We start from the raw sequence: 27,680 nt of genomic DNA on the forward strand, positions 1-27,680 counted from the left end.
TGTATGACTAAGGACGACGGGATGTACTGAAAGTCGTTTTCGGAAGTTTTAGGGCGATTTGGAAAAAAACGAGGCGCTATTTGCTTCCTTGTTCACCCCTTGAAACACAATCGTTTGGACTTTACCGATTTACCGCAATAAGGTGGGCTTACCCCAAGTTTGAATTGACATACGAGACTCAACCCGAAAGTAATTTGGTGAGACCTGAAGGCTAAAAAGCCCCGGCTGGATCCAATTTTCTTTTCCTTTAAACAGCAAGGATGTATCGAAACTTTGGAAGTCAAGGAAGAGGCAACCCGGCGTACACTGGCAGCGTCTCTGGGTCAAGCTCTGTGTCCCTGGGAAGCACCGGCACCTCAACCACACAACAGGAACAGGTAGGTGTGCTTTCACTAAACTGGGTTACAGGTTATCACAGACACTTGTCGGTCAAATTGGTGACACCGAATGTAAATGAAACTGTAGAAGTAGAAAATTAGTTGTGCCCTTTAAGATACAGTAAAGTAATAAACCTGTAATTGTAACTTGTAATGTATTGTAACTTGTATTGTAATTGTAACTTCACATTATGTATAATTTCTGTGTGGTCATACAAGTTATTATACTGTATTTGTATGTAATAGAAAGTTTAACTTAATATGTTTTAATGTAGTTGTTATAATCATGAGTTATTTATTGCGTTATTGATCACATGTTGGATTTAGATCTTCTGTTACAGTACTTGTCCACAAACTTCATCCACATTCTTTAAACCATTTTTTTTCCAGAAATTTACAATGGCTGGCAGCAGTCAGTTTGTACCAAGCCTCAATGCCATCACAACCAACCAGGACCTGCAATGGTTGGTCCAGCCCTCCCTTATGCATCCACCAGGCCCTTCCCGGTCTCCAGCCCCTCCTTACCCAACCCTCTCAGCGGCACGGCCGCTGGGTCCACAGCCTTCCCACTCTCATCTTCTCAGACCAGGGGTCATAAGAGCAGCTGCCAATGCTACCACCTCAACAAGGCGCAGGAACGATGAACATGTAAGTAATTAGTCCTTGAATAACTGAAACCTTATGGAGATATATAGCACCAAAAATCATCTTTTGAAGAGACCCTGATAATTGTGGGTTTGTTGCGTTTCGGCTGTTTGAAAAGCGAGAGTTGTCAACCTGAGGAAATAAAAGGAGCTCTCTAGGGATTCAGACTTTCCCTTGAGGGGTTCCAGATAGTGAAGTGTGGACAGTAGCTCAATCACTTCTGTCTAACTAGTGTGTAATATCCTGTAAGAGTCTATGACACAATTCAGCTATTTCCTTTGGACTTACACATCACATTAATCCGTTAAGAAATAGGACAACATGAGATCATTTAGGTTGTCAATTTTTAGGTCATTTAAAAGGGGAAAAAATTGTCTCCACATACAAACACACATTGTTTATGTGATTTGATGGTATTTACTTTGAGTCAATGTTGACTCAGGAAAATGGTCACCTGTGACCTGTGACGCACTGCAAAGATCTGCTCTTTGTTCACAAAGCGATGTTACGTCTCAGAACAAGATAGCACGGGTGTTAAAGTGACCCAGTTTCAGCGAAACCTCGACTTTACAAATCATCATCGTGTTCATCAGCGACGCATTGTAATTTTGTGGCTCCAGCAGGCACATGTTGGCACATATCCCCGTCACAGTTTTGTTCTTGGAGTTGTAATTTCATGGTACAGGAAGTGGACTGTCATGTGACTCACAGGGCAAGTCATTTGCTGTGACTCACACCTGAGTCACCACTGGGGTCTGAGTGTGACTCATCAGCTTGAAAGGGCGGGAAATATTGGATCAACAGCAGTTGCTCAGAAAGGCGCTGGATGAAGTCAGCGTTAGGGTGTTACAAAGGCACAAAAGCTCAAACATTTCAAAATCTTTCAGCCGCCGTGACTGTGATGACTCACAGCACACACATGGTGGTAGTGTTTCTCCTGTGTCATGCTGCCTATGGTGGACTCTCAACATGTTTCCATTTGATATTTTGAAATTAGCTTTTTGCCTATAGCAAGAAGGTTTCACAATCCAACTTAGAACATTAAATGAAATTAAGGACTGAGGTTGACCTGTTTTATGTATTTAAATCTGTTCTTTTCTCTGTCTCATCAAAGTTATCTCAGGAAGAGATGGAGAGACGCAGAGTGAGAAGGGAGCGGAATAAACTGGCAGCAGCAAAATGTCGCAATCGCCGCCGAGAGCTGACAGACACGCTGCAAAAGGTGAGTCAACATTATACAAATGCGACAACATTCTTGCTTGAAATACAAGGTATTGGTCTCAATCAGGCATGAGGGAATAAACATACATGTTTGTCTTTCTCTGCTTTCCCCTGGTGTAGGAGACTGACCAGCTGGAGGATGAAAAGTCCCGTTTACAGAAGGAAATAGCTGCATTAGAAAAGGAGAAAGACAAGCTGGAGCTGGTCCTGGAGGCACACCGTCCCATTTGTAAAATAGAGGACTCTGATTCGGATTCCGACCCAAATCCACCAATTTCCTCTCTGGGAAGCATCAAAATGGAGCCAGAGGTCTCAAGGAGACCTGGGCCTTCAACCAAACTACCAACAAAGATGGAGAAGCCCAAACCAAAGATTACTATCCCCAGCAAGTCTGTGTCATCGTCTGCCTCTGCTGTTGCCACTGAATCAGAGTCACTCCACACCCCGGTTCTCACATCCACTCCCTCTCTCACGCCCTTCACAGCTGCAATGGTTTTCACCTATCCCTCTGCCCCCTTAGACGCCGGCACCTCCACCTCATCCCATGCTGCATCACACCAGGAAAACGTCCCACAGCACCATGCCCCACAGCCCTGCGGGATAGCTCACCGCCGCAGCAGCAGCAGCGGTGACCAATCGGATCACTCCCTGCACTCCCCGACCATCCTCACTCTGTGATTGGCAGCCCATGTCATCCTGGCAAAACGCTAATGTTCATTTTGATTCAGTCATAGTGTGTGTGTGTGTGAGAGAGAGTGCGAGAGAGAGAAAGGGAAAGAGAGACACACAAAAAGGATCTGTGGGAAACATGACAGAAATGAAAATGATGACTGTGATAACCATTTCAAAATGAGCTATGTGCATCTGCTTCATTTCATCTACTGTGCTCAAAAGCTAATTCTGTACTTAGTCATACAAATTAACGCCATTATCAGAATTTGAATGTTACACTCTTTTTAGTTTTGATATAAAGTCTTTATATTTCTTATTTTAAAAGATATTGGAATGAGTATGTTTCTAGTTTATTATGAAAGCATTGCATGCAGAATATATTCTCGAAAGAATTACTGTGATAACTACATCTAATAATATATTAATAGTGATAATTCAGTATAATGTTGCATTTAATGACTTGTTACATTGTTACATCATGTTATGTAACACTTTATAAATGTCCTCACCTGGGGAACTAGCACTCATAAATAAATGGTCCTTATATTTTTCTATGAATCGTTTAAGAAGTCTAATATTGTCTATGCAAATTATTGACCACTAAGGCTGGACCATAGGAGTTAATATAGCTCATACAATCGTATTTATTTTTGAGAGTGTAATATATTTTTGGTAATGTTTTTCTCTGACAGATGAATAGTTTTGGTGGGCAGTGCCTTACTTTTATCTTTTGTCGAAGCTGTTCTATTTCACAGACAATAAAGAAAAAACAGTTCACAACTGAAAAGTGTGATGGTGTCGTATTATTGGTGAAAAACGAAGATGCGGTTAGACTGAAATACGTATTTAAAAAGTTGAGAGAATCATGCAAAAAAAAAAAAAAAATGTGTAAAGTGAACACTGAGACACCAGAGGAACCTGAAACATATTCACTGTAGGACTGAAATGAGTATTGGAGTAACTGATTAGTCGATTGATAGAATATTAATCTGCTGGATCAAGGAAAACTGAGAAATGAATATTCTCTGGTTGCAGCTTCTCAAATTTGCTGCTCTTCTGTGCTTTGCATCATTGTAAACCCCATATCAAACAAGCACTTTGAAGATATAACCTTTGACTTTTGGAAATCATCATGGGCATATTTCATTTTTTTGACATTTCACAGATTAAATAATTAATCTAGAAATTAATCACAAACTGCAGCCCTCTTCCTGACACTCATTAAAAGGACTTGATGGCTGCAATACAAACTCTAATGACTGCTCTCTGCCCCTCATTTGTGAACACTGTGTTCTCCGGTACGCCGTTTCCCAAAAATGAAGCGAATCTCTTGCTAATACATACATGGCTCAGAGGGCATTGGATTGCGCCGTCAAAATGGGGTTAGAGAGAGAAACAGAGATGGAACGAGAGTCAGATTGAGAGCCAGAGAGCATGAGGGAGGAAAAAAAAAATCTGTGTGTATGCTGCTGTCAAAGGACGTCTGTGCATCACTAAGTGGGTAAAAGCATTACCGCCCTCTTCAGCGCTCCAGACTGTGCAAATAGGGATCCAAAAATAAAACTGATGAACATCCATAAAGTCAGTCCGTATGACACGAAGGGAACATCAATCAAGCGCAGCTGGTTTGGACACGAAGGTCAAAACAACAACAGCAGAAATCAATCTTTCGTTCTGTGTCATGTAAATGTAAATGCGCATTTCTGCAAAGTCGAACACACAAAGAAAGGTCAGAACAGCACAGAGTGTCATACCCACTGTATTTAAAGCTCTTCAATGCACTACGAGCATAGCCCACCAACAAACACCTAACGACAAAATAAATCTTCCCTAATCCATGTGCATTATCTATGATTTAAACTGAAATCGGTTAGTAACGCTAGTTAATACAGATAAATCAAGATAAAGAAGGGTCAAAGTTAAGATTATCCCTAATGTTACAGGGTAAATACAAAGCATGAGTTACAGAAGACGAAGCTGACCATGGCCAACTTAAACAAACTCTGTGATATGCTAATTGAACATCACCAACAACAGTGTAATAAAAAAGAAAAAGTAATACAAGTGAATTTAAACAGCTAGGTTTGAATCGAATAGAAATCGCTCAAACTCGTAGACCTTCCAGTTTGGTACAAAGAGTTTCCAGTTGGATTTATAAAAGTGACAGAACTTCAGTTCAGATCAGCTCTGAGTGAGGTCCAAGGACATCTATGACGTCTGATCCAAAATCTTAACAAGTGTGCTGGCTCTGCCAAGGCTCTAGCACATGCACAGTATGCACAGCAGCAGCCCCACCCACAGTAAACCTGAAGGGCCTTCACATCAGACTGGTTAACAGGCCTGTACAAATAGTGACAATCATCATGCACATATGGCACTCCAATCCTGTCCTGAGGAAGAGAGTGCATAAAATATTACACGTTATTGGGCATCTAGCAAATATCAAATAGTTTCATAATTTTCTTTTATCACAACTCATCTATTTCAGTGCTATTGGAATTCAGTGGACTAAATATGGCTCAAAACTGGATTGAAATGAATCTTTAGATCTGTGATTTAAAGATCCATGATAACGCTGTCCAGTGCAATAGAAAAAAGGCTTCTACCAGTGTAGGCTAGTCCAGTGCATGAGATAAATTTATATATGTGACCCACTTTTTGGTCCCATTTTTTTTTTTATCAACAGACCACTGAAAAAGGAGAATTTCCCAAAAACAGAAGTCTTTAGAAAAAACACTGTAAAATTTAGATACATTATCATCTGGCAAACATCTATTAAATGTCCCGAAAATGTCTATAGTGGTAGAATCTCTGTCAAGTCAAAACGTAGTTGCACACTAATCTTTGCAGCATTCAGAAGGCCCTAATTCTTTTGCACCAATTTAATTTGTATTGTCTGACAAAGTCTCTGTGTCTCCATCACATCAGTCAACTCTACAGGTTCCTTAATTGAGTCGGAGAAGCCCTGGCTGCTGGCAGAGACCTATCATCAGTCATCAGGTGAGCACACCAGGTGAAGCTGGTCTGGGCTTCCCACGCTGCCCGTGCTCGAGCTTCCGTCCCCCAGGTCCCGGGCCACCATGCAGGGCAGGTTGAGCTCGGTGGACCCTCCGGGGCTGGAGTCACTCCTGCTGACACACTCCTCCTCCAGGACCAGGCACAGCTCTTTCAGGTCCAAATTCTCCTTCACCAGCCCGTCCTGCATGCGCTCCAGGTCTGCGAGCTTTTTCAAGTAACCGCCCAGGTCCTCCCGCATCACTTTGGCTGCGTGGTGCCCGAACAGCTGCCATTCCCTGGCCAGCTTCTTCACTTTGAGCCGGTCGTCGTCCAGGAAGCAGCACAGGTCCCGCAGCTCCACGTTTTCCTCCTGCAGGCGCTGATTGATGACTTTCAGTTCCCTGATTTCAAGGAGGTGTCCCTGTAGCTGTTTATTTACCTCTTTTATCAGCCGTCCTCGCTGGATGAGAGCTGATATTTTATCCGACTCCTCTTTACGCAGCCGGCTCACCAGCTCCTCTTTGGAGCACGCCAGCAAATCCTCGTCAGACATCTTTGACAGTTCTCTGTTTATGATCTCACCTTCGCTGCCCATTTTCTGTCAAGAACCTATAGCCACAGAGTACCTGAGAATCTATTACAAGCGCTGAGCTGTAACTGGGTGCTTCAATGCTCAACACAGAGGCATCACATCCTCGTCTTCATCTGCATCCAGTGTGTTCCAGATGTCATGTGTGCAATCACGACGGCACCGAGGGCCAAATCATAGCAGAAACATGTGATATGTTTAGTTAGATGGCTTTCTTCAAGGCGCTGTGACTTCAGGCCTGTGTTTGTGCTGAACCCGGTGATTGTTCTCCGTGGATAATGTCTTAATGAGGTCGTGGAGCCTATGAAAATGCACCCGTTAATGTCAATCTGTCATCCTCTCAACAGCAGGCTGTGTTCTCCGAAGGCCTCCAAGAATATAACTGTCCTTGTTTTACTTCTTTTTGCAGTATTTTGAAGGCAACAACCGCGCCGTGGGCCTTTCTGGACTGTATGCACAAAAGCCCCGTCGATCCACGGGGGCTTAATCCAGCAGCCTCGGACGCACACCCTACAGATGTTATGATTTTTACGTCGCTGGCATCGTCTCATCAGGCTGCGCTCTGCTCGCCTCGGCTGAATGAACTCCGTTCCCCGCTTGGCTGGAGGATGGCTCCGTACGGTGCAGCAGCTTTTGTTTTTTTATACTAAACGATTCATTGTTTGGATTAAAAAAATACCAAGATAAATCACAATCCAATCTCGCCGTCTATCCGCTCAAAGTAAGTGCATCATCTCTGCTCATCCTCTGAGACTGGACTGTTACCACAACAATGTCCGCCTCCGCCACTTTCACGGCTGTGACTCCGAGAACAAGCGAGCTGCGCGTCAAGCTGTTGTGCTGACGGAAGTCAGCCTTTGTAGCCTTCAAAACAAAAGCATCGATTTGCGAAATTTTAACGAAAGAAGTGAGAAGGCATCGGAGAGTATCTTTTAGGATTATTTTTAACTACTATATAGATTTCTTACCCATCACGAATTTTATTTTCATTAGTGCCGCGCCACTGTCGTGTAAATCCAATCATGTTCCTTGACAAGTTTGGTTTTATTTTGAAAGATTTTCCCGGAAATGTCAATGTTCTTGCCGGCTGCTGCTTTGACATATCGGTTAGATAGTAATCAGAAATATCTGTGGTTTCCTCTGAGGTTTCCCGTGGCTTTTCGCATACCATAGGCTACTTATGGCATGATCGTAAATGGCAAAATAGGATCGACCCACTCAGTGATCCAGCTGAGCTGACTCTGACTATGTCAGCTAGCCCACATTATGAAAAACAACAAGATGTGAGGATGAGGATCCGCTCCATGTGCTCTCTCAGTGAGGGACTTGTGCGCCCCCCCGTTTGGAGTCAAACACATATTTTTTTACCCTTATCATACTGTGAAACTAAAACAACATGGAAAAGCACAATTTACAGAGGAAATGAGTGGGGAAGGCCTGTGTGAAGCCACTTCCTCTGGGGTTTTCTGTTCATTGGAATAAACTCATCCTCAAACTAAAGACACATGCCGTATATACACATCTTTGCTACCCCCAAATATTTGCAAAACACGAGAAATGCATCAATAGGTCCTACATGGCTTTGGAGTTCACCACAGTTAAAGGTGTACAGTACAGTGTAGTTGTACCATGGGTGACTCCTGGATGTGTTCGTTTCTTTTCAAAGAACACTGGCGGAAAGTGTGACTGCAGGCTTTTTTTCCATGGGTTTATGCTGAGGCATTCAGCCACATCCTTCCGCCCTCTGTCCCACCTCCATTGTTTCACTGAGGCCATAACAATGTAGGGTGTTAACCGTGCAAGGGGGAGCTGGGGATGGAATCAGGGTGTCATGTGAGGTTAGAAATGAGAGTGTTGATGTGCAGCGAGAGATCCGACAAAAAAGACATGTTGACTGAGTCGTTTTCCCTTATGTTGTGATTTTGAAGGACACATGCAGTGACAGAGAAAGGGAGGGCGAGGAGAGGGATTTGCAGGGATTTATTTAGATTAATCGCCGGAGGAAAAGAGAGCAGATTGTGTACACGCAGCGAGCAGAGCGCAGGATGGGGGGTTGGCTCATGCAGGAGCCTGTCTCTGATCGGACACATTTTAAAATAACTAAGAGCACAAGCATAATCAACACCAGCCTGCTGCTTGGCTGCTGTTGTGATCTGATGGTCGATTGTCGTTCGATATTCGTCTGGCCATTGATGGCTTAAATGAATGTTGTGCTGGTATTGAGTGATATGACTTGGGTGTTTCCTGTAAAGTGATATGTATGTCCCCGTATTGGAGTCTATTGAGTTTATTATGCACTCCGTGCATCGTTGAAGTCACTTAAGAGTACCCAGCCAGGAATATCCGATAAGAAATATCAGGCACCGCCTCCGGTGTGACAATGGGATTAAATATGGGCCGACATCATAGCTCACATACAGTCCTGAGTATCCAGTACACCAGGCCATTACAGGTTCTGGGCCTCATGTCGACATGATGCTTAGAGTCTGAGCAACACCCTCCTTTCAGCTTTAAATTTGGATTTTAAGTGGGGCAACCCAATAAAGACAGAGGTAATAAAGCAAAATAACCTCAGGTAAACCTGGAGCCTACTTCAGCAAATATGATGAAACTGGTTATCATGCTTTATATAATAATGGTATTCTAACAAAGCACTGTGTTATAAGTATAAAATTTCATTTCATTATTAAAAACCTAAACCCGCTGCCCATTACTGTTTTTTCTTTGACTGATATTTAGTTGTTAAACCTGCAACTTTGTCTGCATGACTATATTCACGGATCAGAAAAAAAACGCTCTTGGGTCATTTAATTAAGGGATAAAAAACTAGAAATTAATTATTATTATTATTACTAGGATTATTTGTTAGGGCTGTTCTATGAGTCTAAGAATTGTGCGACATACTACCGACAATGGATGAGAGACATCTGCTTTGACTCTACTGTAACTGCAGCCCTGGAACATGAATGGCTGACTGACGCGCGCAGCCCAGCACAGAATCATTGGTTTATCATCGCGATGATTAAACGTTGGCGAGACACTAGAAACTGACGCTTGCGCAAAAACACTCTGCGGGAATGACTGATGCAGTCTTTACAATCAGATTAGCTCATAAAAAAATTCAAATTTTGTAGGGAACACATAAGACGAAAAACCGAGCTGAATATTACACATATTCAAATTATAAAAAAAAAATAAGTGAACAAATAAGAAAAGGTTATACAAAAAGGTTATAGCTTGCGCAGTAATGTATTGTGTGGAGATGGCTAATGTAAGAGATATTTAATATAACTGTCTGTGGGGAGGTTTTCCTGTGACGTAACAAAACCGGAAGTCGGTGTTGTATGACTTCTGTTGTTGACACTGCGCACGCAGAGCAATACAGCCACCATTTGGTAGATGTTCGTGATTTTAAGATCGTGTGCTTATTGCCTGATTATGCCTTCATGTTAATTTAGTCCTAATTTACCGTTATGTCGTCTGGTTGTCATCTTAGTGTTCGCTGACGCTGCTAGCTTTGCGACGTAAGTTAACTTAGCTAGCATAGGGGGCTAGCCTTTAATGGAGGAAGTTAGTCAATTAGGACGCCATGGAAAAAAACATTTAAGTTCAGCCAATAGACGTTAACGGTACACTTTACACGGTAGACTTTATTGCCGCTTCGCGCTTGAAACCGGTTGGGACAACACACTCAAAACAAGGTATGCCACCCTGCCTGTGTTTGAGCTAATCTGACAGCTGATGGCTATATGAGTTAAACGTCTCTTGACCCACTTGCATTTATGTCCTCCATGCAGATGGCAGTGGAGCTGGATGTGTTCGTGGGTAACACCACTATCATGGATGAAGAGGTTTACCAGCTCTGGTTGGATGGATACACAGGTATGGCTCACACCATAATTTTATGGGTCTGCGGGTCACAGCGTACTCAGGGAGACTGTGGACATACTGATGAGTAGGGCTGCTTCCACGCATTGCTGGTTTGTTGAAGTTATTTTAAAGTGATGCACACAGTGTGTGTTTTATTAAAGTTTGTTTAAAACCATTGTCAATTGCAGTGGTTAGCAAACTGGGGTCAGGTCCACCCAAGGGGTCTCAATATAAATGTGATGGGTCACAAAATGAATAAAAAGATTGGAAACATAGAATAATAAACATATTCTTGTCCCTCCAGTTGTCTGACTTTTCTCAACTGTTACAAGTCAGAAAGATTGGAAACCCATTACATCCACATCCTGTGTAACTGTAGTACGCTGGAGTAGTTATTCACCGCTGCTGTATATTCACACCACACCAGCAGTTGTACCAGTTTCTACACACAACTTAAACAGCGAGTGGATCACCAACCCTGTTAACCAAGCTTGTCTGATTTGTCCCAACAGTGAATGACGCAGTCATGGTACGAATGGAAGGAGGAGTGATGGAGGAGTGTGAGGCGAGTGCAGATGTTCTGCTGAGTGACACCATGGACCAGTACCGGACGTTCCAGATGTGTGAGCGTCTGCTGCATAGTCCAGCCAAACTGGCCAACCAGCTACTGTTCCAGATCCCCCCTCATCGACAAGCCGTCCTCATAGAGAGGTGCAGTCATGATGCTCTCACTGATTCTCCTACAATTATCTAATGTGTTTTCAGTGTCTGATCTGAAGGTACATCACACTTAATCATTGCCAAAATTTAATCAAGGATTTATATGTACTTTTTCTATCTTTTGTATATGCCTCTTCATTGAACCAGGTTATTCTTCTCTCAAGGCAGATGTTATCATGACATGACATAGTAAATGAGAATATGTTCTTACAAGTTGCCTCACTTGCCTCTTTCTCTGTTTAGATACTATGCGTTTGATGATGCATTTGTTCGTGAGGTCCTGGGAAAGAAACTCTCCAAAGGAACCAAGAAGGATTTGGACGACATCGGTGCCAAGACAGGCGTGACACTGAAGAGCTGCAGACGGCAGGTAAGCGCATTCTGAACACCACGATGACTGTGTTATCAGTTTTAAAATAGTCAGTGCTTTTATCAGAGGAGTCTGGAGCAGCTTTAAAAGATACTGCTCATTTTTGTTCTGAAACCACCTAGATTTGTTCCTGGTCCTTATCTGACTCTCACTTGTATGCGATTTCTTGATTAACAAACTAACTTCGATGTAGTTTCTTTATATTTGTTGAGTTTCAGTGACAAGCAGAAATTCTGACACTTAACATTTTTAATCTATATATTTCAGTCTAATGTTTTTCTAGCTGTGGGTTCAGTTGTGATGAGGCAGCTGAATATCTGTAGAGCAAGCACTCGTGTAGGTTTTACACAAGTCATGTTTTTTAGTATTTAGTAAAACTCCTGCTTCATGTGTTTGATTTCAGTTTGACAACTTCAAACGTGTTTTCAAAGTTGTGGAAGAGCTGAAGGGACCCCTAGTGGAGAATATCCGTCAGCATTTTCTTCTCTCAGACAAGCTTGCAAGGTAATCAATAAGCCTTTTTGCCTTCGGTGTATTTTCCAAACCATTGGTGTTGCTTTTTTTTGTCATGGTTTGTGTTAGCTAACTCTAACAAAACAGCACATGAAAAAGCCTGTATTCAGGATATTCAAACTAGTGAAAACAACTAAGTTCTAACTGATGGTTCTGTTTGGTTTTTTTTTGTTAGCCCCTATAATGCCTCCTCTGCTTGTTTCAGGGATTATGCTGCCATTGTTTTCTTTGCCAACAATCGGTTTGAGACAGGGAAAAGAAAGCTGCAATATCTCACTTTCCAGGACTTTGCTTTCTGTGCTGGGCAGCTTATCAACAACTGGACCGTTGGGGCTGTTGGTAAGCCATTTTTTTGTTTCCTTTGGCTGATTACTGACATTTTTATCTGAGATGTAAGGGACATGTACAACATTTTAAATCAGTTACGTAACTGGTATGTTAATCAGCTGGAGCTCAAATTTAATTTGTCTTAGTTTGAGACGTACAGAGTGATAAAGCATTTGTGGTAAACCAAAGAAGAACATTGTAAACTGAGAGACAAAATATAAAAAGGGCTTAAAAGAAACGTCCGAGATAAGAGCAAGCATGTTGTCTGTGTTGGTTATTCTGAATAAGGAACAATTAGAGCCTTGCCTCCTTCAGTGAGACCCACTGACCACCAGAGGTCCTTCAGGTTTTTGCAGATTGTCATTAGAGTGCATATTCATTTTTAATTTGTACGTTACTAAGCTAGTTATAAGTGAAAAATGTTAATTTCATCAGGTAGAGCTTGAGTAAAGTCACAACAATTAATCATTGTGCGAAACACCATAAGCAGTGATAATAGTAATGAGAAAAAGCATAATTATAACTGATTTGACAGTGTCTGACTTGAGTTTTCTTTGTAGATAACATGGTGGAAGACATGGACGTGGATCTTGATAAAGAGTTTTTACAAGAGCTGAAAGAACTGAAGATTTTAATAACTGACAAAGATCTGCTGGATCAACACAAAAGGTAACAGAAACACGCAGAAAAACCTACACATTTTTGCTGATTGCTAAAAAGCATACTGGCTTTGAATAATAATTTTCCACACTGTCTTATTTGTAATTTATTTCTTCCATTCTCTCCTCTCTGTTCAGTCTGGTCTGTACAGCTCTTAGAGGAAAGACTAAAGCTTTTAATGAGATGGAGGCTAATTTCAAGGTGAGAAACGTTACACTCTCATAATATCCTACATGTAGTCTGTCAGTAATTTCTACAATGAAAAGAAATTATTTTTTAGCATAATTCTTTTTTCTCTTCTTTTTGTAGAATCTTTCCAGAGGCCTTGTCAACATCGCCGCAAAGTTAACGAACACAAAAGATGTCAGAGATTTCTTCATTGATCTTGTGGAGAAGGTGTGTACTTTTAGTGTTTTAAAAAAATACAGATCATTCAGGCAGTTTTTCTGAGGCCAGCTCCAGCTTTAAAGTCTGCCTTTGAGACAGCGTGACGTAACGTCTCCTCCTCTCCTTTTTCTCCCCCAGTTTATTGAGCCGTGCCGTTCTGACCGATGGACAGCAGCAGATATGAAACTCTACCTCACTCACTACACCAACTCTGCACACATACTTGACACATTCAAGTGAGTCAATAATGTTTTGTTATTTTGTAAAATTTATCGGGTAGAGCATAGCACTAGCCCTGGCTGGGCTATCAATTCCCGAGGGGGCGCCCCGTGCTAAAATCACAGTGCTGATTTTGTCGAGAGCAATGGGAAAACTAAACAATGACTCAATAATGATATACACTTTGTCAGTCATTAAACGCTGCCCAAGCATAAAGTTGCAAGTTAAAATCGTCTTGGATATTGAGGTTCCTGTTCTACCAGTGGGTGTCACCCTATCTCGCCCCTGATTTCTTAAACTGTAGTTACCTTGTTTCTCATGCAAACACTCTGGAATGTAGTTAAGGGTTTACACAGCCCTGCACCACTACATGCTTAACAAAGAGATATTCATAAAAAGAAACATAGACCCCCCCCACCCTCCATTACACTGAGTGGACAAAGATTGCCTCATTGACTCTCTTCACCCAGATTTCACAACAACAGTTTGTCATAAGACTTACAGTACTTCTGTGTTCCATTCACTTACAGTTTGCTCTCTTTCTGCCTCTCTGCTTTCTGCCCCTCAGACACCAGGTTGTGTGGGACAGATACATGGGCGTCATCAAAAGCTGTATCTTCAAAATGTATCACGACTGAAGCGTTTTCCTCCGCGGCTGGCCCCTCTCTTCTCCCTGCTCTTCCCTCGGTTTGTTTTCTGTCTGTTCCCCCCACTGAAGCCGTTATCTTAACCCTTGAGTTTTTGCTCTCTCTGTTTCGTTTAGTCAGCGGCGATGAATTTTGCTTCTCAAGCTCCATTAACGCTTTCAGCCTCCCTGTTTGCACTCCAAGTGTCTGTAAATTTGATTTGTAAATAAAATGAACACATTTACATCAAAATGTCATTCTGTTTTATCTTATCGTTTTGTCTGCTCTGCTTTATGGAAGAGATGTTATCATGAATCCATTCCAGGGACAAGATTTACCGATCTGTGAGTGTTGGGTGGAGATGAGAGGCGAAGAGAAGAGATATAAAACATACCGCAAAAGGGAAGATGGCAGATTTGTGAAGCCCTGCTTCAGCAGTTTGCACTCAGTATGGAGTACAGTATAAACTGTATTGCAATTTTAGATATTAAATACAACCAGCAGATTACATGTGTCATGAATTGAGAGCTCTGACAGCATGTGGGGTGTCTGTGTGTGGTCGTGGGAATAAGGACCCTCCTGGGGGGGCGCACAGTTGGTCCTTCTAGGGGGTCGTCAGTGTGACTTCTAACAACATCCCCTGTAATGACAGCTGCCATCTCCGCCAACACCCAGAAAGACAGGATAGATAAACAGTCTGAGGTTAAGAAAAGATTTTTAAAGCAAACCTCTGGAGATTTATTTTGGAAACAAGAAAATACAGCAATTGCTTCCATAAACGTAAAAATAACATGATTGCGCTCTCTAAAAATTTAAGATTATTTGGTTGTAAGCATTAATGCAGGCAATTATTTTGTAATGGGTGTTGCATTTCTTAAATGTATCCTGGAATGAGGCCTGCAATTATAGTAATGTGGCTGCTGCTCATTTATTTTTGAAGAGGCTTTTATTTTATGGGAAGACTGACCTTCAAGTTTGACTTTAAGTTGAGTCAGACTTAAACTAATAAAGGCTACTTCGGGTTAAGCAACATCTTAACCAGTTTGCAACATAACAGGCTGCAAAATTTTGCAGGGAAAAATAGTGCCGGAAATGATTTCACGTGCAGTAATGGATTAGTCATGCACAAACAGAGAGCAGCAGCGTTGGTCAAGAATAATGATAGCACTTTATTTTCTGTATTTTAAGAAAGCGCCACCACTTTATTCTGCGAAATGAGATGACAAATTTTCCAAATAGGTCTCCACACTCTCTCTCTCTCTCTGCCTTCCACTCTCTAATTTTTGTCCACATTCCATTAACTTCTCTCTCCCCAGCTATAAATATCCTGCATGTCAGATTGGACGAGAGCGAGGGCTTTAGTCGCTTTATGGAAAAAAAAAAGGGAAAAGATGGGGGAGGTAAGTATAGATAGATGGGGGGTAAATGGGAAAAGGGAGGGAGGAAAGGGTGGGAGAGCTTGGGGCTTTTGCGGGGGTTTAGTTTTAAATGAAACCAGGTGTGTTGTGGGACCAGTAAGAGGGGGCATTTTGTAAGAAGATGGGGGGGCAAGTGTGTGAATCTGTGAGTTGTTGTTCCGCCTGCGATTTGGACGGATTTGGAATTTTGGTATTTGGGCCGCAGACCAGGAATTTGCATCCTGGGGGTTCAGGGAGAGGGGGTTTGGAGAGTGGAGGATGGCAGTGCAGGGGGCCAGGGGGAGGGTGGGGGGGTAAGAATGGGCTGTCCCTCTCTCCTCCCTCTCTCTCTTCCCTCCGTCTCTTGCTCTCTTCCTCCCTCCCTCTGCATGCGTTCAGCTGCTCCAGCTGTCGGTCTCCCCACTCACTCTCTCAGGGTCATGCAGGCAGGAGTTTAAGGGACCACTTCTGTACGCCAGCTCAGCCGGGACGACCGCAGCCAGCAGAAGGACACACTGGCCAGAGGGAGACACAGAGACAGAAGACCCATCCGAAACGGCTCATCTGTGAGTTTTCCTCTGCTTCTTTTATGTCTGTACCCATGTTAGAAGAGGTTTGTGACAAATACAGAGCTGGTGGGTGCCTTATCATGTTTACGAGACTTTTTGGGTGAAGTAATGGAGGTGAGATGTGCCTCTTTTCTGGGACAGGCCATACACGTCACAGTTACACCGCTGCTCTGCTCTCCCAGCTACACTTGGCTCCTTACGAGAGCCAAGATAATGTGGCCCACAGTCTGTGTAGTTTGCTTCTTGGCTCTGCCTCTCAGAGACTGTAATAGGGGGGTAGACAGGAAGAGAGGCAATGAGTCACAGGGCATGTATTATTGTACAGTATGTTGCAAAATTCTTCCATCTCATCCCTCTTGTACAACGTTTAAAGTCAGTGTCACAATCTCGGTTTGGTCATTTGGGGGATGGGGGGTGGAGGACTACAGCAAGACAATTTGGGTCAAGTCTAAGTAAGAGAAACAGGTGCTAGCTACAGGATCACATACATACAGAGCTCTCTTGAAGCCTGGAACATCGCAGACGGTGACGGTTGCGGCCTTTGTACCATTTGGCAGTATATTTTATCACTGTTTGCGCAGTATACTCCTAATAGCTAACATGTGACAGCTCCACCGTCACTGTAATGACTCAGGTGGGATTACAAAAGCAACAGGAAGGAGCACTGCTCCTCTGAGAACAGCACATCATCTCGTGCCTCATTGTATGCATACACTAATTCATCACAGCCCTTAAACACTCTTTACACGGGGAGCAGCAGTATCACCACCGGGAGAACACAACAGCTTGGGAGCGACTTATTACATCTCCAGTGTCTGAATTTCTCCTGCAGACCATGATCCATCACTGACTGTGGAGTTTCCCAGAGCAGCAGTTAGCCTGTGTGTGTGATGGTGACCCCCTGGTTGTGGATTTGCAGGTTCACTGCCACAACGCTAACAGAGCACAGCTGGAGAGCGTTGGGCCACCATGTTCTCAGGCTGCTCCACGCACAACCGAGCAGAACAACACAAAGCTTGCTATGTATACACTACAACACATGACCTATCTTCAGTTTATACTGTGTGTGGTGTGCGTGCGTGCGTGTGTGTGTGTGTGTGTGTGGTCCAACTGTGTGTTTTTCCTGGTCCCCATGTGGTCACTTTTATAAGCCGCCTGACATCTTGCTTGTTAAATTGTGCTGACTGTGTGAATTTTAAAATGGGTCAGCCTGCTGTTACTGAGGCCAAGCAGAGCCACAAATGCTTCTTAAATTTGATTATAATGATTTTATTATATGAGGTACTGTTAGTATTATGCACAACAGGTGTTAGAGCAGTTGTGGTTTTAAGTAGGGCTATGACTATTTTAGTAACAATTATTTTCATGGTCAATTAATCAGTATTTTCTCTATTAATTATTTTGTCTAAATGTCAAAATAGTAAAAAAACAAAACAAAACAAAACATCCAGAGCCCAAAGCGACATCTTTAAATGCCCTGTTTTGTCTGACCAACAGTCCACAACTGAAAGATATTTAATTTGCTATCACATTGTATATGACAAGGAAAAGCAGCAAATCCTCATATTTGTGCAGCTGGAAGCAACAAACGTCCAGTGTTTTTGCTTGAAAAATGACAGAAATCGAAACAGCTGGCCATTATCTTTCATGGTGATGTGGTGCTACAGTCAACCTGTGTTCCACTACGTCAGTGCAAGTCAAAATCCAGACGATGAAATCCTGCACTTTGGCCACATTCTCTGGCATCGTCCTACACAATAAGGACAGATGAGGGGTTAGGAGAGCAGTGGCTGGAGGTTTGGCACCAGCTAACCTTTTATGTGAATCCATGGGGGGTTTCCCAGAACCTGATACTCTGGGAACCACTGCTGTGGCAGGGCATCCCAGCTGGGAACTGGCGCCCACATCCTTGCCACGGGCATTCCAGAGGTCCACCGCCACTTGGTCTCCAGAGGCAGCAGGGCAACACCCATGCATCCCTACTGCCCACACCGAGTAGCCAGTGAGTGACTGGACTCTGGACTGATGGTCAGTTTGTTTTTGGGTGGTTTCGGATCACATACTTGCTGGTTGTAAGTGGCCTCTGGGCCAATTCACAGAGGTCACGTACTGCGGCCATCTGATTGCACGGTGGTATGTGTTACTGTCTGAGCTTACAGGGTGAAGGCATGTTTTGGTGCTCTTTACCACGCAAAGGTCACAAATGGGCTGTGATGTCATCGATCGAGTATTTGAGGGTGTCCACATCACCCTCCAGCCTCCTGTTTGTCTCAACGTGAAATACACTAATAAGCCAAGCCTGCAAATTTGGCCCCAGGAGTTTACATCAGAGCGTGTGTCTATGCACGTAGACAGGCAGTGATTATAACTTTCCTGTCATGTATTTTAGCTGGAACTCACTGACTGTGCACAGCACTTGCTTGGATTTTTTTTTTTAATTCCTTGAATTGGCCTGTCTTTTCTCAGTTATTGGTCTGCGGAAACTGGAATAGGTGATTTGTTTATGTTTAGATTCAGCTTAAACACTTATAGCTTTTCTCCAGGAACATTAACTGAAGGATGATTGTGTCTCTGCTGGGAGAAAAGCCCAGTCAGTCTGTAAATCTACCTTAGAAATACACTGCACTGTACAGAGTATGGTATAAAAGACAAGTAAAAGAAGACATACAAAATTTTACTTGAGTCGAAGTACATGATGTGCTTACTACCAGCAAAATGTATTTAAAATATCCACAGTAGTTGTATTTTTGGTTTGGTGGCAGTATATCTGTTATCTAAGTACAGCGTTAGCATGATAGTTTGCTCGTGAGTTTGGAATTTTTTTGGTTCCTTTGGAGGCTCAGTAGGCACGCTAGTTAGCCTAACATAGTGTTAGCATGCTAGTTAGCATATCGTTGAAAAGGAGTGTATGCTTTGTTGTTTGCTAAGTTAAGAAGCTGAGGGTGATATTTTGACTATTGAGCGGCTTATTGCCATCTGTAACAACATGTTAGCTAGCTCGACATGGTGTTAGCTGGTTATAGTTGGCTAGCATGCTGTTAGCTGGTCATAGTGTAGACAGCAGTGTCTTTAAGCTGCTACAGAGGTGGTGGTTCTTGTCACTGGAACATACTGTTGAGTGTTTTTGGTGTTATGGGCCCAACTCAGCCAAACACTAGTTACTGAGAAGGTGCACATCACACCCACCACATGACCCTGTAGCCTTGCCTGCACTGGTACACAATTATTTAATTTCAGTAGCGTGGTCCTTTATTTGACAAGACAGATCAAGGGACGTAATTCAAGATATGTTTCTCATGGGTTGGTAATTCGCAGCCACTGCTAAGCATGGTGGAACCAGTTAGACAGTGATGGTGTTTGGAGAACTCAAACAACACATTTTACTGTGTAGTGATCACTCTGACATGTTGTAGAACTATAAAGTACCATAAAATGAAAATACTCAAGAAAAGTAAACTACCATAAAATTGTACTTGAGTGCAGCACTCGAGTAAATGAACTCTTTCCACCGCAGATGCCCTCCTACAGAACACTACAGGGACACAACACAGCATCTGCAGACGAGATTCTTTGCCACAGAGACAATTAAGTTTATCTCAGAAACTGAAGCAGCTGAGCAGGAGACGCTGTTGTAAAATATGCAAGCAATAGCCAGGGTTTATGTGCTCCCACGGACGGCGCTCTGACACACAGTAAACCGAACCTCTGGAGGCAGCGCTCAGCGAGACTGTCATTCCACTGAGTTGTAGTCTGCCAGCCTGCAGACACAGAGGACTTTCTGTGAGCCGCTAATACGAAAGTATTTCTGTGATGTTGACTCTGTTATATTAAGCAGCGGGACGGAGCATGTAGTCATGGTGTTTATGTTTTTACCTGGCACAGTGATTCATTCCATTTATTCCTGCTGCGATCAAGGGGGGACTGTGTGGTTGACAAACAGTGAAGCGAGGCCAAGACGCTAGCTGTTTGTGTTCTTACTGACTACTTAAAAATTGCCCCCAGCGCTTTTGCTTCGGGCTGATTTATCCATTTCAGCCACGGGAACAGCTTGCAGCACCAGTGTGTTTTGAGACTGAATTGAACCATTTTGTGATTTCTGAGTTTCTAATATTACCCTTTTTATGTCTTTCCCTCTGTCTCTCTCTGAAATACAGATACCACTTCTTGGCTGCTCTGTGCATCACAAAGTCCGCTGCCTCTCCCATCTTTTAAAGCAGCACTACTTGTCTGATAGCTGTGTGTGTGTGTGTGTGTGTGTGTGTGTGTGTGTGCGTGCGTGTGTTTGTGTGTGTGTGCATGTTGTACGCGTGTTCCTGTCCCGTCTCCGACAGATTAGTGCACTAGTATGCAGGGCGCTTGTGTGTCAATCTTGTGCGTGTGCATATGTGTGTCTGTGCTCCTCCGCAGTGCTATTTCACAGCCACCTACAGAAAGTGACACCTACACGGTAAGGATGGACGAATCTCTCTCCCTCCTTCTCTTCTTCTCTTTCTTGTTCTTTGCATCTTCTCCTCCTTTCCTCCATATTACATATGTATCACACTTCACAGCTGATGTTTCTGCTCTGTGTGGAAATGTTGGCCTCGTTTTCTTTCTCTATCTATCTGTCTGTTTCGTATTTCCTCATCTTCGTCTTGTTTAATATTCCACAGCAGTTTTCCCTTTTCCAGCATTTTATGGTAGTCATAACTGGGGGTAATTTTAGTTTTAATTCCATGTTTCTTCAGGCCTCGCCTCGCCTTTTTCTTTCCATGCAGCTCAAAGTAATATGTTATTTTTCCAGAATGATAATGACCCTTTTTCCAAACAGTGGCCTTAAATTTTTTGTTTCTGTAAGTGCCATTTGGCTTAAGGAGAGTAATTGAAAGTGTCACAAATCCTTTAACAGCAGCAGATTTCTTGTCTTTTTGGCCCTGCACTCCTACATGAATACAGAGGAAAGAAGTCTTTCTATCCTCTGCTTCTTTTTTCATGTCCCAATACTGGGGATTTATTATGTATTATGAATATATTATGCAACCACTTGGCTCAGAGGGACTGTTCACATCTTTCTTTCCATCATTTTCTCACACTTCCTTTCTCTCTCTCTCTGCTGCTCTTTGCAGGAATGCACAGATGGGTATCATTGGGACCCTCAGACTGAGCACTGCAAAGGTAAAGCTCTCTTTTACCTGCCTTTATTCCACCTCACCACCTAATTTTTACGCACAGTAACAGATCTGATCACCCTGTTGCTCTCCCGTTGCTGATTTGATCCTAACAAGTAAGTTTAGTGCCTAAAGTTCTGCCTCTGCGCCTCCCATCAGACATAAACGAGTGTGAGACGATTCCAGATGCCTGCAAAGGGGAAATGAAGTGCTTCAACCACTACGGAGGGTACCTGTGCCTTCCCCGCTCTGCGTCAGTCATCCCAGCCCCAGAGCCCCCTATCACGCCCGCCGTGACCAACCCCTGCCCTCTGGGCTACGAGCCGCAGGGAGACAGCTGTGTGGGTGGGTGTCTGGTTTGTAGGTCTGGGGGTTGGAGGTGGACAGGTGGCCGCAGGATGAGTGATCATTAAGCATGTTTGTGTGTGTGATTGTGTAAATTTATTGTCGGCGGCCACAGATTGTGAGGGACAGGTGGCCGTAGCAGGTGTTGGGACTGAAGGCAGCATGTTGGTGCAATCTGTGTGGGCGTGAGTGAGTATGAGTCCACGGGGGGGCAGACAGACAGTGTAGGAATTTGGAAGATTTCACACGAGAACAGCTGCTGCGTTTTAAGAACTGGACTTGCAGTGAGAAACCCAACTCCTGCCGGAGGACGGCGAGGTGTTCGTCAGCCTGCATGAGACAGCAAACATGATTCAACATGATGTGATATTTTCAGCTGTCGGGTGCAAATGAGGGGAATGGAGTGGCTGTCGTCTGCCCTCCAACAATCACGCTGTATCTTCCTGTCATGCTGAATGATGCTGTGTTTGCTCACAATAACCGCATTTTGACATGTGTGTCCCTGTTTCGCCTCACACACAAACACAGACATCGATGAGTGTGAGCGAGACGAACATGACTGCCAGCCCAGCCAGCAGTGTATCAACTCACTGGGTGCCTTCACCTGCCAGTGTCCGGATGGTTACCGCAAGGTTGGCACAGAGTGCATTGGTGAGATAATCTGAATTTATCCTTTAACTAGTGTAGCTAAGCAGGCTTAAAGATCCAGTGTGTAGGATTTGGGGGGATCAATTGTTGGCAGAAATGGAATATAATATTCCATTAAGTATGTTTTCATTAGTGTATAATCACCTGGAAATAAGAATCGATTTGTTTTTGTTACTTCAGAATGAGCTCTTTATATCCACAGAGTCTGCCATGCTGCACCACATAGCAGCTCAAATGGGACAAACCAAACACTGGCTCTAGAGAGGGCCTTTTGTTTTTTTTTGCATGTTTCATGGCCACCGTAGGTTCTTCCACACACCTGGAAAGGAAGGGTGAGGGGAGGGATATTCAGCTGATTGTGACCTCACCACTCGATGCCACTAAATCCAAGACACTGGTCCTTTAATACGACAGCTCAGGAAAAAAAAAATGCGACACAGCCTCAGAGAATGACCTGAACAACTTGTAATATGTATATATATGTATATATGTATATGTATATAAGTCTCTCTCTCTCTCTCTCTCTGTCTCAGACATCGATGAGTGCAGGTACAGGTACTGCCAACATCGCTGTGTCAATGTTCCTGGCTCCTTCTCTTGTCAGTGTGAACCTGGTTTCCAGCTGGCAGGAAATAACCGATCATGCATCGGTGAGTGATGTCCTCTGCAACTGATTATAAGCCTCGACTATCGTGGCCACTGTCTCTGAAATCAGAACTGTCGCATATGTGGAAAAAAAAACGTGTAAAAAGCCTTTTGTGGTTCCAGAGAGAACTGAAAAGTTAGATAAATTAGCTCATGTCACTCGAATCTGCGTTGGTTAGAGTCAAAGACTGAAGAAAGAAGTGAGCTTACCAGACCTTAGCAGTCCGCTCCTCATCTCTGCTTCAGGCCACATCAGCTGCATAATACAACCAAATTTCCATCCGTGGTGGAGCTGCATTGTGGGAAATGTAGGCTCCAGGTTCTGACAGAGAAGAAGGATGCATAGAATAAAAAAGATGATATTTTCTGTTCTGCTGCATGAACTTTGATCCTTTTTTCCATTGTGAAGTCTGGACTTACTCTTTTGAGCATTTCTTTGTAACATTACATATTCATGACTAGATATAGGTAACAGTTCATCTCTTTCATCAGTTGTGGACAGTTGCCTGGCAACATTAACAACAATCCCAGCGCTGCAATTATATATTGATGCAATATTGCAAAATTCTAATCGGTGCACAGACAAATAATTTGTGGCATGAAGTTTGTTTTTGGATGTGTGTGCTCTTTGAAATGATTCATACAGCATTTAAATTGACACTATAAAATCTACCTTTCCTCCATTCAGATGTGAATGAGTGTGAGATGGGTGCCCCCTGCTCTCAGAGGTGTTACAACACATACGGCACCTTCCTGTGTCGCTGTGACCAGGGATATGAGCTGGGGCCTGACGGCTTTGCCTGTAACGGTAGGAGACCCACTCTGTGATGAAGGATTCATGTTAGTGATATAACAAACGTCCCTGTTTCTGTGCCATTCTGCTCTGTTTTCTGTTCCCACTCGACCTTTACTCGCGAACAATCAATAAAACCTGAACTTGTGCCTTGACAGACATTGATGAGTGCAGCTACTCCAGTTACCTGTGCCAGTACCAGTGTGTCAACGAGCCAGGGAAGTTCTCCTGTGTGTGCCCAGAGGGATACCAGCTGCAAGGCACCAGACTATGCCAGGGTAGGCACACCCGCCTCCATTTCCTCCAGAAACCAAACACCTACCTCTCTGTTCTTTCAGAGTCACAAATGCCGCACTGAGTCAATACTTAATCATTCTTTGACAGCAGCTCTATTCTTGTCCTGCTCCTGTTCGATCCAACATCACGGCTGTTTTTCTCCCACAGATATAAATGAATGTGAAACAGGTGAACATCAGTGCACGGACACACAGTCCTGTGTGAATATCCACGGACGGTACCAGTGCGTGGACACAAACCGGTGCCAAAGCCCTTATGTACAAGTGTCTGAGAAGTGAGTGACACCTTGTGAAAGCTTGTGTGTGCTCGTACACAAACACACACACTTTCACACACCTTTTCCCAATTACTAAACTATGTGCTGGCCATCAGCTCAGAATATAATCAGCCCCTGTATTGAGTATGGCTCAAACTGCAAGATTACCCCAATTACTTTTTCCACATGAGGCCAACATGCAACCTTTTCTTTTGAGCATGCTCCAGTGCAATAAGAAAACTATTACAGAGTGAACAAGTGTTGGACTGGAAACAGGGTCACTATTAACATATCCCAGATGATTTTGTAATGTAAAATGTGCTTTAGAAAAACACGAGGGAAAAATGGCTTCTGTTCAATATTTGTTTAGATTTTAGGAGAACTCTCCTCTTAGTCATATTACTCCCTCTGCTGGCTGATTTATGAACTACTGTTAGTGGTCATCTACACCAAGTGTTAATACATTTTCCTGTTCCCTCTTTGTTTACTCCCCTGTGTGTGTGTCCAGCCGCTGTGTGTGTCCCGTCAACAAGCCCGCCTGCCGAGATCTGCCTTTCTCCATCGTCCACCGCTACATGAGCATCACCTCAGAGCGCTCCGTCCCCTCTGACATCTTCCAGATCCAGGCCACCAGCGTCTCTCCGGGGGCTTACAACACCTTCCGCATCCGCTCTGGTGATGAAAATGGAGACTTCTACATCAGGGTGAGAACAGTTGCACAGCATGGAGAGCGGAGAGGATGGCTGCTTGTTTAAGTTACCTTTGCAGCTGCTGACAAAGCCTGTAATCAGGAAGAGAAGTCTGTCACTGCTTCTATTCATTCATATCAGTGCATCTTAACAAAGGCTTATGTGAATGGTAGTAAATGATAGGAAGCCCTATTACTCCCCATTATCCACGACCATCCATAGCTCATCCATAGCAACTAACCACTTTGTGGCATTTTCTTAATGGATAAACAATCAAAGTGAGCAATGATTGTATCGAACAAACATTCATTTTCTGTTTTCTTCGAAACAGTAATCTCACAGAATATTGTCAGACATCTTTTAGCCATCTGTTTAACAACAGGGTCATAACGTAGGCTTTCCATTTGTTTTATTAAAACCTCCTCTTTTTTACTTTCTGGCCAAACATCTTCAACATCTGCGCCCCTTCAAATTAAAACCAGTCACATCTCAATTAACTGTTTTTGAAAACAATATCCATCACGGCCCCTAATTTGCTTTTTTTGCCAGGGATTAAATGAGAAGATTAGTACCACCCTCTCGGTACTCTCCCTCTAATATACAAATATGAATTAATCTAATCTAACTCTAAAGAAAGTGAACAAGCGTTTTCACTTTCTGTGTCATGCTGCTCACACAGATGTGCTGTTGCCTCTCTCTTGTAGAAATGTGCTTAGTGATATTTGTTTTGTCTTCTCCAGCAAATCAATAATATCAGCGCCATGCTGGTGCTGGCCCGTGCCGTGTCCGGGCCCAGAGAGTACACGTTGGACCTGGAGATGGTGTCAGTTAACCCTCTGCTCAGCTACCAGGGCAGCTACCAGACCAGCTCCGCCCTCAGACTCTCCATCTACGTCGGGCCGTACAATTTTTAAAAAAGAAGAAGAAGAAGAGTGGAGGGACACAGAGTAAGATGGAGAGAGAGAGAGCTGGGGAGAAACACAGACAAGGAGAATGAAGCTGTAAAACAAAAGTCGTTGATGCAGTCAAACCAGCCACTGTGATTTTACACTCTTAACTTTTTCTACTTAGTCATCCAAAGAAAGGCCCACATGTCTGTCAGCCCACCGTGTTACGTGTAAGAATATACATATGATACAGTATACAAATACATTCATGTCTCACAGATAAATAACACCCTTAAAACAATTAGTCCGGTCTCATCAGTTCCCTTGTGTATAATGTGTCCTGTTTCTTAGGATGTCATGTTTACTGTTATTTTGTACTCAACACCTCTCTGACAGCCTCATTCTGTGGTCAGTGTGTATTAAACAGGGATGTTACTCTGATTTCTTTTCCTCACATCTCTTCAGGGTGATAACAAAGCTGCGTGGCATATTCTTCTGTCTGCCTTCAGGTGGAGTGATTCACGCCCAGCCCCACTTAGATTCATCTGTTCCTGCCGGTTTACATCCTTATCTCCGGTTCCGCTCTGTTTGTCACTTTATTCTGTATCAGTAACCACTCAGATCAGACCTCAGCATCCAGGCTCCTCCTTCACCCTCCGCTGTTCGGTCCTATGTTCAAGCTCTCCCTCACTGCCGTTTGTAGGTTTGTCACGTTGCTGATCGTGTTGTACTTTTTTTTTTTTTGGTCTAAGATTTAAACCCAAATAAAACAATATACCTTTTCGTCTCTGTGTCACAGTGAGAATTATTACAATTTCATTCTAATAGTTTTTTTATTCTGAGGCATCCTTCCCTCTGGAACCTCTAACGTTCTTCAGAGCTGAAATAATTAGCTGATTAATTGACTAGCTGATTGACAGAGGATGAATATGCAACTATTCTAATATCTGATCAATTAATACGGTCATTTTTTAAGCAAAAATAGCAAGCACTTGCTGTTTTCAGCTTCTCCAGTGTGAGAATTTGCTGCTCTTCTCTGTTTCTTTGGGTTTTAGACTGTTAAACAAAACAAAGAAAGCTTCTTGACTACATCCCTTTGTGCTCTGGGAAATTAAAATAGTCATTTTTGCTATTAATATAGAGATGTATATATGGCTTGCTCACTTGTCCAACCATCACTGTTTATCTAGTATCAAATCATTTCCCCTTGCCTTTTTTAAAGAAAAAGAGTGGTTTCGATATGCAGTCGTGTGCGAGAGTAACTGGTGTTTGGTTGAGTTCCAGCGTCCCAGAACCACCTCCCTCTCTAACTGCGCCCACACACTCCACACAGCCCTCTGTAGCATTTTTTAAAATATATATTTGCTGCTTTCTGTATCATCGTCAGCTCACAACAGCCAGCTAACATCATGATTCCTGCCATCGAATTCTCTCCATCATCGCAGCCTGGGGTTTCTTAGTCAAACAGCATATCAGTAATATTCAAAAAAGACAGAAAGATCAATGATTTCGGTCTTCGTCACTTATAATCTATCAATGTTTCATTTCTGCATCAGGAAGCGGCTGATTAAACCTCCCAAATGTCCTTAAATGAGAGAGGACAGGCAGCAAATGTCTGCAGTTTAAATGAACCAAGACTGAAGCTCTGCAGCCTCCTGTTCTATTTTTACTGTCACAGCACTTCACTTGTGTGCTAACTGATTCTCCCGACCCACAAAAAAAAAGAAAACTAAGGAAAAGGAGAGAGAGGGAGAAAAAGAGAGAGGGGAAAGCCCTTATTTCACAGTCCACTGCTGTTTGCTCCGCCCAGTCCT

At 43.2% G+C, this 27,680-nt stretch overlaps 4 protein-coding genes across 4 annotated transcripts; 3 read left to right on the top strand and 1 right to left on the bottom strand.

Annotated features, from left to right (window-relative positions):
• Window positions 1-3,667, top strand: fosl1a (FOS like 1, AP-1 transcription factor subunit a). The gene is made up of 4 exons (XM_041944413.1): window positions 1-377; window positions 768-1,025; window positions 2,137-2,244; window positions 2,364-3,667. The coding sequence occupies exons 1-4, from the start codon at window positions 261-263 to the stop codon at window positions 2,919-2,921; spliced, it is 1,041 nt and encodes a 346-aa protein (XP_041800347.1). The 5' UTR covers window positions 1-260; the 3' UTR covers window positions 2,922-3,667.
• Window positions 3,668-4,667: 1,000 nt separating this feature from the next.
• Window positions 4,668-7,274, bottom strand: ccdc85b (coiled-coil domain containing 85B). The gene has a single exon (XM_041944420.1). It carries the CDS (start codon window positions 6,505-6,507, stop codon window positions 5,905-5,907), a length of 603 nt encoding a protein of 200 aa, XP_041800354.1. The 5' UTR covers window positions 6,508-7,274; the 3' UTR covers window positions 4,668-5,904.
• Window positions 7,275-9,840: 2,566 nt separating this feature from the next.
• On the top strand, window positions 9,841-14,433 carry fibpa (fibroblast growth factor (acidic) intracellular binding protein a). The gene is made up of 11 exons (XM_041944375.1): window positions 9,841-10,202; window positions 10,299-10,383; window positions 10,884-11,082; window positions 11,335-11,461; window positions 11,865-11,965; window positions 12,180-12,313; window positions 12,862-12,970; window positions 13,099-13,162; window positions 13,271-13,357; window positions 13,487-13,584; window positions 14,136-14,433. Exons 2-11 carry the CDS (start codon window positions 10,299-10,301, stop codon window positions 14,203-14,205), a joined length of 1,074 nt encoding a protein of 357 aa, XP_041800309.1. The 5' UTR covers window positions 9,841-10,202; the 3' UTR covers window positions 14,206-14,433.
• Window positions 14,434-15,982: 1,549 nt separating this feature from the next.
• Window positions 15,983-26,603, top strand: efemp2a (EGF containing fibulin extracellular matrix protein 2a). Its single transcript, XM_041944088.1, has 11 exons — window positions 15,983-16,156; window positions 20,314-20,606; window positions 21,265-21,313; window positions 21,466-21,651; window positions 22,180-22,302; window positions 22,833-22,949; window positions 23,633-23,752; window positions 23,896-24,015; window positions 24,182-24,308; window positions 24,799-24,994; window positions 25,720-26,603. The coding sequence occupies exons 2-11, from the start codon at window positions 20,505-20,507 to the stop codon at window positions 25,891-25,893; spliced, it is 1,314 nt and encodes a 437-aa protein (XP_041800022.1). The 5' UTR covers window positions 15,983-16,156; window positions 20,314-20,504; the 3' UTR covers window positions 25,894-26,603.
• Window positions 26,604-27,680: the final 1,077 nt, after the last annotated feature.

The sequence above is a fragment of the Chelmon rostratus genome, chromosome 9 (assembly GCF_017976325.1).
Source record: "Chelmon rostratus isolate fCheRos1 chromosome 9, fCheRos1.pri, whole genome shotgun sequence".
In the NCBI taxonomy this organism is placed as follows: Eukaryota; Metazoa; Chordata; class Actinopteri; order Chaetodontiformes; family Chaetodontidae; genus Chelmon; species Chelmon rostratus.